A 14,487-nucleotide genomic window follows, 5' to 3' on the forward strand; every position below is an offset into this window, starting at 1 on the left:
AAGCTAGAAGAATATACATGTGTATAAAACTTTTTGGACTGGTTAAAAATGAGCTTAAATAAATCAAAGTAAACAAACTTCAACAGTTTTAGAAGTATGCAACATAAATAGGTAGTTTGAAAACAAAAGTCTTTGCGATTGGTTTTAATATCAGTCCCAACGTTTGGGAACACCACCCACATTTATGAATGTTTGAGTTAATAAATAAATAAAGATTTATAAATTTATAAAAATAAATTTAAGAGTTCAGCAAAAATTCCTTTTAGGAATAGGGATAACTAGTGCACGGTTAAAAACTGGAGAACTAGCAGGCTTACAACGTAAAACAATGGGAAGTAAAACAAAATTAGGTGAATCTATCGTTCAAACTGTCCTTATGGATAAGTTACCTGTATGACCACCGCCGGGAATCATATTGGACAAAAAATAACACAACATATGAGGTGGAACAATGGCATACGGCTATTTTGTTTACCAAGTGAAAATAATTTATTAATAATTATTTGCAATGTGCGGTGAATTTCAATCCACCGCAAGGACAGTATTTATCTCTATAATAGCCATACGTACTGGAATAATAGTTTTTTACATTATCATTGTGTCAGCCAAAGGTCAAAATAGTTATATAAATGCATAACTAAACTTTTACACATTTAATTGTGTTAAAACATATACTATAATAGCTACCACTGCAAAATACTACTACTACTAATATCACGATTTATTACTACTACTAACTAAATTAAGTGTAATTAATAAAACAATCTAAAAAATCTTTAGTTTCCCTTGGTTGCTTATCCTCTTTATCCTCTCCTTTGTCAGAAACTCTCTACTACTCCAACACACATTATACTCTGTGATATACATCACCACACTCACTCCTCATTACATATACCTACAGCTCCAGGGGGATGACGTCATGGCCAGCTGGAGAACAGCTGATTATTATCAGCGCAACCCGCCACGCCGCGGGTCAAAATGGCCTGCTATCAATCAAGACATTGCGCAGTGAATTTTAATTATATGCGTTTGCTGCTAGGATATTATTTTTTAGTGCCTAGAAATTTCTATTGAATTTTTTTTTAGAAAATGTATTTATTTACATAAAAACTAAACCTAAAGCTGAAGTCGAGGGACTTAAATCCGTTACCTTATCGAAATACCTATAATCATTCACTATATAATTGCCTAAAATGTAAAAAGGAAATCAAAGACCTTCTTTAATATCTTAGGTCATTTGGTAAATATCTTGCATTATATACATCATGAGCAATTGTATTTTTACCTAAATTAGTATTTTAACTTCAAAAGCACTTTATGAGACTTACTTTTCAATCAAGTACTTTTCAAAGTCAATTAATGCAGATTTAAAATTCGGCCTGATTCTTTTGACAATTTCATCTGCTCAACATGGATTTTAGTTTGTCACCTTTACTTCAAACTAAGTAGATCAAGGCTATATTCGGTTGAAAAAAGATGAAAGAAAAAATGGACCAACCATGTGAGCAAAGGTTTTGTTTTACTATTTTTAGTATTAGCATTGTGAAACTAAAATAAACACAAACTGCAGATTCGTGGCTTACAATAACATGTGATCAGGGCTAAAATAATTTCAAGGATATTATTTGAAAATTAACCTTGTTATCAAAGGTGACTTGTTATCGAGCCTCTGCTGTGAAATAAGTGTGCATTTGTTACAAAAAATATAAAAAAAGCTAAGGATTGGATCGAACCTGTCACCCCCACAAAAGTGGAGATGGTGCTATAGCATCATCCCCTAACAAACGATTACCTTTAACTTGAGAGGGGACCGGGTTCGATAACTGACACATCCACAAACTTTTTATGTGATTGGATTAATTCCCTTAGAAGAGATCGTTGAACATTCCTTTTGGAAGGACACTAAAAAGATAATTTGGAAAAATTAGCAATCAATGATAAGTAAGAAATATGAACACCGAGGTAGAACCTCTTTAATCCGAACTAATTGGGACCGGGGGTAGTTCGGACTATTGAATAGTTCGGATTACAGAACATATTGTTGTTTTTATATAACAATAGTTAGGGAAAAATGAAAATGTATAAAATATCACTAATAACCTCTGTTTTACCACGGCAACACATCTACATATGCCGATACATTAAACTATAAACCATCCACACACCCCTCATCATCAGTTCTATAAACTATCCCAAACACGTTTCAACGCCTAGGGCAACTGTTGGTAAGTAGGCAATTATTCTACAAGGACATTTACCTCGATATAATAGCCCGTACTGTATCTTCTCCTTACTTTATCATCGTTTGCACGACACGCCTATTTCCTCTGATGGTTTTATCCTTCCTAACTCACCTCTGTCGCCTCTATTTCCTGAGGACATCATCCGTAAACAAGTGCAGGAGATGTGCTGCTAGGGAGCTGTAGGTTATAGCACAGACAAGGGAAACCTTAGTCAATGGTTATAGGGACCTACTTAATGTGGATAGTTTATTGATTATTAGTAAAATTTCTTCGGAGTTTAGGTTTGAATTATTTTAAGCTACTTAATTATAAATGGTTCACTATAACAAACTAAATGAATCTTGTCCTAAACGTGTATCATTCAGGATTGATATGGTTAATAGCGGAACATACGTGGGATGGTTCTTTTAACAGTCACATTACAAGATTAAACCTTGATAAGGTTTGATCTACAAAATTAATAAAAGCTTGTAGAAATATAAGACATCATTTTACACCATGAAGGACAACTAGTACTTGATTATATAGAAATTGATAGTAAAGATGGTCAAATTCGTCTGAAGCATGAACTCACATACCGAAATCTAGGAAATGGTTCGTAAATCGCTTACTAACCCCTAAATATTCAATATGTGGTTATGGATTGACGTACGAATTGACAACCACTCTGGTTACCAGTTGTCAATTCGTGCGATGTCCACCACCAAATTCAACCTTTTTAACAAAAAATTTTATGTTTCTCTTGTTAATAAAATGACTAGCTGTTTACATAATATTTTATGTTACCAGCTAGTACAGCTATCATTAGCTAGTATAGCTATTACAGGAATCATTATTCCTGTAAATCGCAGGGATTGTAAGCCAATTGAGAGCAAGCTACTGGTTTTATCGATGGCATCAATTGACAAATCTAGCCACCCCAATTTACTTTATTTCTTGCTGGTTTTAGAATTTGGAATTCAATTTTCACCCCATTGATTTAGAGGTTAAGTAAATCCTACACTTTTACAAAAATGTTATATATTTTCAACTCGTAAGCATTACCATTATCAATTTGTAAGGGGACGCCACAAAAAATATGCGAGGTGTTTATTTTTACCCAAATATGAGTGAAGGATGAGTGTAGAATGGAGTGTAATTATACGTGTAGTTTCGTAAAGGACTTAGATCAGTTGTTTCATTAGTCATGATCAGTCATTTAAAGCCCAATGATAAGTAACAGCTGGGTCCAGCTCCAAACCATCAAAAAGCTACTGGCTTTTCTCAGGATCGAACCGGCGAACTTTTGATTGCTATGCGGGCACTTTGAGTGTAAGAACTTATGATTATTAAACACGTATTGTGAGCAAGCTACTGTTTTTATTCGTGTCGATGCCATAAACTGACGAACCAACCCGTCTTGCCTTTTTTATGCGCATCTCGATCGAGATGTTTAAAATTTCAAATTCAAATTCGATATTCAAACGCCTATTTCCAAATCCTTTGGCAGTCTGGGAGGGCGTGATACAAGTATAATGTGTTTATCTCTTGCCCAGACAGCATTTGTTATGTAGACTATGACCTTGCCCGCAGTCACAACTTATACCTCTTTGTGTGATGATTTATTTAGTGGTGTTTGGTGACTGTTGGCAACGTTTGGGTGAAGGAGGCGTACCGAAATACATCGTCACGCTCCATTACACCCGCTCTATTGACTATTGACCTGAGCTTTGATGTTTTTGGGACCGTGAACGTGCGCTACGTGTTGTGGATCGCTCATTTTGTGGGTTGTAGGTTTTTATTTCAAACACTTTGTATCGGAACAAATGTTTACGTAAAAAAGTTGACAAGTCTTGTATTTGTGGTTTTGAACGCCAACTACATGTTGAAACATTTGAACAGTTATGCCTATCGATGTTTTCGTATAGGTTTTTATACCTCTCAAAACAGTCCACAAGGACAAACATCAATTTACGAACCAAATAACGCGAAATATACGAAATAATATACGAAAATACGTATATATACGATAATATACGATAATATACGAAAATAACGTCAATTTAACAATCCTCTAAATTGTTGTGGATATGGTGGGGATCGAACCTGTCACCCCCACAAAAGTGGAGATGGTGCTATTGCATAATCCCCAAACAAACGATGTACAAACGATTACTATAAGTTACTTCTACAACTACTGATAGAATTATTTAGCCTACTCTTAATATCATGTTTACCACTATTGTATTGTAGACTAAGCGCCTATTGTATTGTAGACTAAGCGCTAGTCATTTTTTTAGGCTAATCTATATTGTTTTAAGCAAGTCAGGATAACATTCTAACATCTTTCATTTGAATTTTTATCGCATTTTTTGCTATTCCTTCTCTGTATTTATTTTCTATCCTTCACACAAAACAATATTAAAATGTTAACTTATAAAACTATAACTGGGGTTATGACAACAATATGACAACAATATCACGTAGAACAACCCCTTGTAACTTAAGGTTATCAGTACGTTATTAGAAAGTTGATGAAATCGTCATAGTCCAGGAGCTGAGGGGGGTTGAGCATGCATGAAAGTAGTACGCAATGTTATTGATGATTATTGTAATATGGACTGTGGTGATCAAAATTACGTATGTCGCCTATTTCAAAAGTGGTCGATAAGGTGGGGGGGAGGGGGCAAACATGGCGGTTTGCGCTATGCGTTAAAACGCTGATAGTTCGAAAACGGTAAAAGATAGAACATCGGTTAAAACGTCGTTGTAATCCTAAAAATGTGGACAACAATAATGGTCATTGGGTCCGAGGTCGTATCTCTATAAATAAACAAGTTATTGTATAAAATATGTAAAAATGGACTTTTCGTGTAGATTTTTTACCGAAAGTAGAATTAATTTGTGAGTGTCGCAAAGAAGTAATATCAAATATCTTTGCTGATAGTTGTAATATGGACTGTGGTGATACAAAATACGCATGTCGCCTACTTTTCAGGTGGTCGAGAACTTGGGGGGAGGGGGGCAAAGATGGCGGAACACGCTATACATCGAAATGACTGTAGCTCAAGAACGGTACGAGATAGGATATCGGTTAAAACGTAGTTTTCATCCAAAAAATATTACCAATAGAAAAGGTCATTGGGTAAAAAGTCGTATCTTAACTAATAAAAAAGTTATAACAATAATAAGTTTAACAAAATCTACATCGTACAGCTATTTTTTTCCTCCCCCCCACCTTATCGACCACTTTTGAAATAGGCGACATACGTAATTTTGATCACCACAGTCCATATTACAATAATCAGCAATAACATCGCGTACTACTTTCATGCATGCTCAACCCCCCTCAGCTCCTGGACTATCAGGGCCTTCCCAAACACAGAAATAAGACGAGGGGATTTATTCTGCACTGACAGGAATCCGGCCTAAAATGGAATAATCCTTTATTCATGAAGTTGTTGTTTGCACAAACGAGAATGATGTAATGCAAGATAATGTATATTACAACAATTTAATTTAGAAAAACTGTGGATTGCAATTATATTAAATTAGATGCTGTAATCAGCTAATGACACAGTTTCGTTTCGATTGAAAATAAACGACGATCTAAATTCATTTCAAAGCTAATTACATGTTTTGCATTTTAGAGTATTATGAAATTGTATTTTGAAAGCACAAACTTATACAAATATACCTACAAAATACATTGTCTAAAGTCTATTAAGTGATGTAATACGGTAAAATCTTGATAATAATACTCTCATAGGTATTATAAAATAAGACTTGTTATCAAGGTTGACTTCTTATCGAGGTCTGCAATAACATGTGATTAGGGGTAAAATAATTTCAAGATTTGAAAATTAACCTTATTAAGGGTGACTTGTTATCGAGCCTCTGCTGTAAAATAAGTGTGCATTTGTTACAAAAAATATTAAAACAAATATCTTTCCCACAATCTAGTGTACTCAATAAACTGATTTGAAATGGCAATTTGAGAAATCGAAAGTATTAACCGTTGTGTAAAGGTGGGGGGAGAGGCCAAACGCCTTACAACTATTTCAACGACCCCAACTATTTCCCTACAAATTCCTACAAAGAGGAGAAGTCCAATTATTTCCCAAGTTAGACATTCCCCAACAATGTTCCAAGGTGCAAGTAGACGTTATAAGGTGTCTCCTGTATAGTGTATGTCTCCTGACTGTATACGTCTTAACTGATTCGTTAGGGTATCTGATACTACGTTAGGTACGTACGTAGATATTATAAGTAACTCCATCGAAATTCCATTTAATGATTCATTTTGTTAATCAAAAAAGCTACACAAAAAACCCACTCCATTCTGAACTCATCCTTCATTCACATAAGGTTAAAAATACCACCACCGCAGCAAACCTGCAGACTAAGAGAATTAAATTTTCCAAATTTAATTCCACTTAGATTCTACTAAAATAAAATTAGGTTTAACAAGTACCTAGGGTTTCTGCTAAAGGGAGAGTAATAGTGTGTTTTTTTAAAATATTAGTAGCTTAGTATAGAATAATTAAATTTGCCAAGTTTGATCTAAATATATTAATAAACAAGCAAACTACGACAGTTTACTTTCTCCATAACAATAACATGGCAATTTTAAATTTGCAATAACCGTATACCTAATCTTAAACTCTTTACTAGACCATTAAAAAAAGGTTAACAATTTAACCGAACGAGAAATCAACTAACTCAAGCTCTGGCGAAGTTTCAAAATTTGAGACACCAAGTTTCTATGAGCCGAATTCTAAAATGCCGGCGAAACGTCAAGAGGAACAAACAATAAATAAAAATTTCCGCAGAGAACAAAAGCAAACCTCAGCTACCAAAATCCACAGTCGCTTAAACCACAGTCAATGAATAAATCATAGATTACGGCCAGTGCAATGAAACCACTAGACCACAAAGCAATGCACGTAAAATTAATATACGATATTATAGACTACTGTACTTTAAACTACGATTGTCGATTAGCTTTGTCCAGATTCAATGTACAGCTTTACTGAAAAGATTCAGTTTTAAAGTGCGTTACTTATCGCATTGTATAACTAACATAGATATTTATACAGCGTGTATCGTAAAAACAGCCAACCTCCTAGAAACGGGTTTAGGGGGAAAGTGAAAAGATAAATAAGAATATTTTTTCTTTCTAGGAACATAAATATTAATATTGCCAACTAATATTGTTTACATAAACATTTATAATCGGTGATTTTCCAACCGAACTTTAAACTAGGGATGTATTTCAACGTATAATATACCCACGTAAAAAACACTTGGCCCAATTTGAAGTTTCAAAATGGCGGAAAACCCACTTACATCATAACTTTAATTTACTAATAAATGACATGTGTTAAGAAACATTTTAAGAACACTTATTTAGCATTTAAAATTGTCTAGTGGGTCGATAGCAAATTTAAAATGCTAAAAGGTGTTCTTCTGTATCATTCATCACAGTATCCAAGAGTGTTTCTGACACTCTTCTGACAGCATTGGATCTCGCGTTTGCACAGCTGTTTGTACTTCACCAAGCACAACTGTACTTCACCCTCGTACTGCTACTATACTTCACACACACACACACACGCACAAAGTACTCATTGAAACAACCGCACTATACCAATCTATACTCGGAACTTGAAGGTGATTCACAAACTCGAGAGTTCGGGTTTTACGTTTCCGGATGGCGACTGACTCATTTAATGACCACCTTGATTTTGTTTCAGATTCATTTGTACCCCGCATCCTTTGGTCTCGTTTCGAGCGTCAATTTATTATTACTGTTTATCTAAGTACACGTACGTGACTACATGTTTTTGTGTAAAGGAAGAATAAAACTCAACACCTATTGGCAAACCTCATTTTCCAGGAACTGGTTTTATGACATGGTTTTACCTATAGAAATATAAAAGTAATTTTACACCAATCGTATTCAACTATGAGCTCAGGAGTTGTGTATATTAGATTAGATTTCAACGACGCAGACATGACAATGAATTAGACGACAACTTTTTTTCTCCTAAGTAAGATATTTTTTCCTAAATAATTTTAGCCTACACGAGCACGATGAAAAAGAAAAATTGGGCCCAGTATTCAACCTACATACCGAAAAACTTCTGACCCTCTCTGGATCGTAATAGCAGACGAACACAATTTTTTTCTTCTCCTGGAAGGGGCGGGTCCAGCGAACATAGAATAGGAATTTGTATTCTGTGTGTCCCTGGGCGGGTTCCAAGGTGCTTCATCCGGAAGTGTCGGATTGTAGCGCTCCTGAGGGTTGACGGTACTATCGAAAATCCAAACTTGGGGATTTGTTGGGATTGAACCTGAGACCTCGGGGACCGAAGTCTGCGCTACCACTAGACATGCTTACTTACTTGTCGACTACTGTATCCACTCGAATATTATCTTTTTTCGATGTTTTACAATTCTTCGATGACTAAATTAACAATCATTTTAGGGTTGGCATTAATAATCAATGCATACACATTACATCTCAAAGGGTAAAATATCCTCACTAACATGTTATGTATGATTCTTATTTTTCCTTTGCAACGCAACAGATCAGACGGATGATTAAAGTTAGTGAATTGCAAATATTCACTCACACATGAGAGCTGACCGTGGTTGTGGTGTGAACGAGACCAAGCCCGCAATTTGGAGGTAAACGGCCGTGGTTCCCGCCAATCCGGACAGCGCAGGAAATACTTTACCGAACAATAGCCTATCACATCAGCACTACTGTAGGATACTCTCACATCACCGGGTAACTACTTGACAATGGAGGATATGCACTGCTAATAGAGAACAAATTGGTAAAATGGAAATCAATGGCAAAGTATTCTGGTGAAATCCTCCTAGGTGGTAACGAAGTTACGATAATAGATTTAGAATAGTTAAGCTAAAACCCTAGCTGTAATTCAAAAATATAATTTTTTCTATAAATACAATTTTGTTAACACTTTAAGACTTTTCAGGTTTTTGTAAAAACATGATTAATGTTACAGAATGCGTCAATAGAATTGTATTTTTACATAATAAGAATAATTCCTAATAAAAACTATTCACTCCTTTTGGTAGGGTGCATCATGAAGGAAATGAATTTCGTCCTCAATTTCTTACATATTTGTTAAAAGAAAAGAAAAACGTTTCTCTTTAGCTTTGTAAAGAAGGTGAAATCTTATCTTTATCATAACAGAATAAAGATAAGGTATGAAGGAGGATTGTTCCTGGCATTTGTCCATCGTACAGTTTATCTCTAAAACAAGCTGTGTCAGAAAATGTTCAATAAGTTCGCTATCAATTATAAGAGTTCAAACAGCGTAACAATTAATTCATCGTTTGCAAGAAAAATGTATCAAGTTCAAAATGAAATCTTACGACGGACAACAAAATTTACGCTCGGTAGTATTATGGTATTATAGTCAAAATCAAATGGTCTAGTCCAAAAGTAGTAGAGACATAAACTGAACTATACCAACACAAACACAACATTAACGGCAAAGGAGTTGCATAACAATAGTAAACATACAGATTGTTTGTTGTTACTTCTACATAATTCAATTGTAATGTGATTATTTTCGTAGCATTCCCCGGTACAACCACTTGTAATTCTTCCAGTAATTATAACCAAGGTTAAACAAGTTAAAACTTTACCTTTTTTCCATCGCGGAACTTGACTGTCCCTTCGATGATCGTGTTAGTATCCATGGTTTGAGGCACAGTCACTAAGTTCACTAGAAACAAGAAACACACACTACAATAACTGGATTTTGTTTCACATCGCAAAACCAAACAACGACGCCGAGGCAGAATCTACGTCCTCTCCTCGGCACGGCTAGCAGACGACTGAAGCGCAACAATCCAACAATGAGCGACACTAGCGCTACATGTGGCGTCTCGCGGAACTACCGGTATCTGTGTTATCACTGGACTTGACTTGGACAACGATACACGTAAAGATTAATTAATTAAAGAACCAGTTAAAAACCGGCTTTAGACTTTTTAATGTAGGATTATACTGTACATTTACAAGCAATTACTACTGTCTTTCAATACTCATCTGCGAGTTACTGTACTTGAAAATGAAAATTATTGAAAATGTATACCTAAAAGATATATAAAGATAAAAAATAAATAATTAGTGTTAACATTATTTGTCACTACATTTCTTGAAATTACGCCCTTATATTTGTGTATAAGGATATTGTCCCTGTAAACTAAATACTATTAATATGATACACATTTATATCTAATTCAATATAGTAATAGATAATCTTAATTAACCATGGTTTCACTCCAACACAAAAACATAACCGACATTAGAGGTGGCTGTGAACCAACACAGTTTGGATTACAACTTTATGAAGATATTTTTTTACACAAAAGGTAATATTATTTATTATTATACTGGTGACCAAATATAAACAAAATACAATTTTAAGAACCATCTTATATAGAACTGACTGTGTGAAATGCACTATACTACAGTATTATTTTTAACATTTAAACTATCATTGACTATGACTTTACCTATTTATTGTAGTTTACGGTTGTTCATCTTCTGTAATTCTAAGACGACTTTTGAAATAATTTACAAACCATCACCCATTTCTATCACAGCCATCCTTTCATTTGGATTTGGTTTCTGAAAAAAATAAATTAATATAATCTATTAATAGTTAGTCTATTGTTTGTGGTAAAACTGATTTACCCACAATAACCTTCTGTCTGATCTTCTATATAATAATGATGTCCACTCTTACATGACCAGACATCGCTCAAATGTACATATAAGTAGTAATAGATTAAATATCTTATATTTCTGTTACAAGTGTTCAGTTTTTAAATGCCCTCCCTGGTATTGTACGTTTCCAAAGATCCAAATTCATATCCATTGTGAACAACAATGAACAATTGGCTTGATTTGAACCCATTTTACCAGTTTTACGAGTTTTTTTTATGCCTTGAAGGCTACACCAAATTTAAATACCTACCTAAATTGTTGTATGTATACTGAAAGAAATGTTTGTTTGACGATGAATTTTTTTGCTGTTTTAAGTTTTGACAGAAGTGCAGTTGGTTTGGTTTGCAGTGGACTATTTTTATGTTTTATTTTTAATGAAAAGTCTGAAATATTAATTTAACTTTAACATATTTGACTAAGCCTGTTGTAAACCGCTTAATATCGGAAATAAATCCTGAATCTCCGCTTAATTTTAACAATCTTATAGTTACAGACCTTACTGTTTCCAACCTTCAAAGCTTCAATCTCTTTCTTTCGCAATCCACGCTTATTTTGGTTTCATAATTATCAAAAACCTTCGTAGCTGTCCACCTTAGCCATTCATAGCCATACTGAGTGTAAAAGACTCTATTACACAATCCGAACCGATGATTAAGTGTCATCAGATTTTCTGTTTTGTCGAGATCGTCTCTGTCGACTCCATGACCTGAATATGGACGAGAAAGCTGAACAAGCGGTAATCAAATGTTACGTCGAACCTCAATTTATGCTTAAGCGACATTTTAGATGCAAATTGTCGGTTCTAAAGTAATTTCCCTTGTTTAGTGTCATTATACCGTACAAAGACAATTCCGAATGGTGAATGACTATTGCTTGTCAACTATTATCTTGATGACCTTTCCCGTACTATTATCGTTGTAATGGATCACGATTGAAAGGTGATTGGAGTTTTTCCATTTGGATCGCTTTTGTGGTATTTATATGTTAATGTGTTTGTTTTTCAGATTAAAACATATTGTAACTAATGTAAACGAGTAAGACATTCACTTTTCTGCTTATCTCAAGTATAGTCAACGTAAATAATCTATTAAGTTGCTTAAACGGAGCTGGTCGAGTAGAAGAGCGAAGAGCTTCGGTTCTCAAGGTCTTGGGTTCAAATCCCTCCAATCAATTAGGCCTATGACTTTTATGTGTGTGTATGCCGTTACCCTAGGCCTAGCCTGAAATGGTTCATGCAGTGTAACGGTCTAGGATGAAAAGGTTAGAAAATACTACGTAAATTATTATGGAAGACACTTTCCATTTGAAATTACTTACACCCCAAAAAAAAAAAAAAAACAATAAATAAATAAAAAATCCTCATTCAAGTTTATCCCGATTTACACCTTCAAACGAAATTTCATCAAAATCAAACAAAAATTATTTAAGTTATCGTGTTCACGGACATATATATACATTTTAACGAATGGTTGTTATTGCCTCTGGGGACATCAAAACGAACGAGTAAATCGGTCCCGGGCCTAGGTCTTACAATGCCACCTACGGTAATAGCTACTTCCCTTTATGGAAATTCGCTAAAACTCAAGATAGGGATAAATTCAATTGAAAATTTTCTCCGTTTAGTAAATGCAGTTCCTAAATACAGGTAAGGACTTTGAAATTGTGTTAACAATTTCTTCAAACGAGTATTCGAACGAATTTCATGCTAACGAAAGGCCAGGTCCAAATTCACCAACATTTTTGGGGTCGTTTCTAATGTCCAAATTCACCAACTTTCTACCTTTAGCAGGTACGATATTTCTCCCGGCGGGCGGGGAAGGAATTCCCTCCGAATAGTTTGCCATCGCCTGCTCCGTCTCGTCTCGGCGAGAGTTTACTGTAACCTAACCTAACCTAACCTAACCTAACCAAACCTAACCAAACCTAACCAAACCTAACCTAACCTAACCTAACCTAATCTAAAGCTGCCTGAAACAATCACAGCTTAAACAGTACTATTACTATACTATACGTAAACAGTACTATATACTATACTTAAACAGTAGGGCTAAGCAGTACACTCTCGCCGAGACGAGACGGAGCAGGCGAGGGCAAACTATTCGGAATTCCTTCCCCGCCCGCCGGGAGAAATATCGTACCTGCTCCAGGTAGAAAGTTGGTGAATTTGGACATTAGAAACGACCCTAAAAATGCTGGTGAATTTGGACGTAGCCTAATGAAAAATGTGTTTTAACTTATCAACACAAGTTCAAAGTTGAAAAATCGTATAACATCAGTGCAACTCATTAGTGAAATGTTAACATATAATCTCGAAATCACTCTCAATCACGGACAAAATATATGTTCAGTAGAATAGATGTGTTATAGATATCCCAAGAACAAAACAACCTTCGCAGAAACGAAAAGATCACGTGGTTCGCGCAGGTAGGTGTGGCGACCATTCAAACCTGTGCGGCTCGAAACGGCCCAGGGTTCTTTTGTTTCTGGTATTACTACAACAACCAATGTTTGAAAAATGCAAATTTCTTAACTTTTGTTCTAGGCTTTGGTATTGTTGATAACTTTACTTATATAAAGCAACACAATTTTCATCAAACAAATTTAATATTGTACTGTAATATCATAAAACTATCTTCATCACAATTCAAGACAAAACAGAATCAAAACATAAATAAACAACAATAACAATAAAAATAAAGAACGTATGTTATTTAACATATGAACATTACCAACATCTTCCTTTTTCCAAAAAAATGTGTTTAAGTTCTTAAATAGTGTATATTTCGAATGTAATCTTTTCCTTCCACGCGCACAGTGTACTTTCTCATCCCTTCCTTTCGAACAACTTTACCCTCAAGCCATGTCGCATTCTTCAGTTGGAGTTGTTTCTTTAACCACACGCTTTGGCCAATCGACAATGGAGGCAGTGGTTCCATGGTCATACTGACTTTTGTACTGTCTCTTTTTACGTTCCCATAGATTCTGAACATTTTGTGGAACTTGTGGCTTCAGTAAGCTGTTATTTATTAGCAGTTTACTTTGTGTTCTTCCATAAAACTATCTTCATCACAATTCAAGACAAAACAGAATCAAAACATAAATAAACAACAATAACAATAAAAATAAAGAACATGTTATTTAACATATGCACATTACCAACAGGTATATACATATTTATACACCAAAGCTTAGAGTAAGGTTGCTAAGCTAAACTGTAGTTTAAGTTTCAAGGCATAAATACATTATGGAGTAGTTGGCGCGATTGAATATTAATAGGTTGTGACCGACAGCCTACAGCGTGGACTTAGGCAAAGGTAAACATCGTGGAGATGAGGGAAGTTGGGACACTTCGTTTGGACCAGAGAAACTGATCGGGGAAAGTGGAGTGGGAATAAAATATTAGGAATATGCCGGTATAGAGTTTTATTGTGCCATAGATAGACCACTCTCTTTAGTATGTGATATTACTAAATAAATACACTGTAGCTT

General features: G+C 34.9%; 1 protein-coding gene across 1 annotated transcript in view; it reads right to left on the reverse strand.

Annotated features, from left to right (window-relative positions):
* Positions 1-10,084, reverse strand: part of LOC128985652 (uncharacterized) — a 208,333-nt gene extending 198,249 nt beyond the window's left edge. Inside the window, exon 1 of the mRNA XM_054405397.1 lies at positions 9,909-10,084. Coding sequence (XP_054261372.1) covers positions 9,909-9,962 — 54 coding nt within the window. The 5' untranslated portion in view covers positions 9,963-10,084. The remainder of the gene's footprint in view (positions 1-9,908) is intronic.
* Between the last annotated feature and the right edge of the window lie 4,403 nt (positions 10,085-14,487).

The sequence above is a fragment of the Macrosteles quadrilineatus genome, unplaced genomic scaffold (genome assembly GCF_028750875.1).
Source record: "Macrosteles quadrilineatus isolate MER2022 unplaced genomic scaffold, UCM_ALF_1.0 Scaffold_2__2_contigs__length_208266976, whole genome shotgun sequence".
NCBI classification, from domain to species: domain Eukaryota; kingdom Metazoa; phylum Arthropoda; class Insecta; order Hemiptera; family Cicadellidae; genus Macrosteles; species Macrosteles quadrilineatus.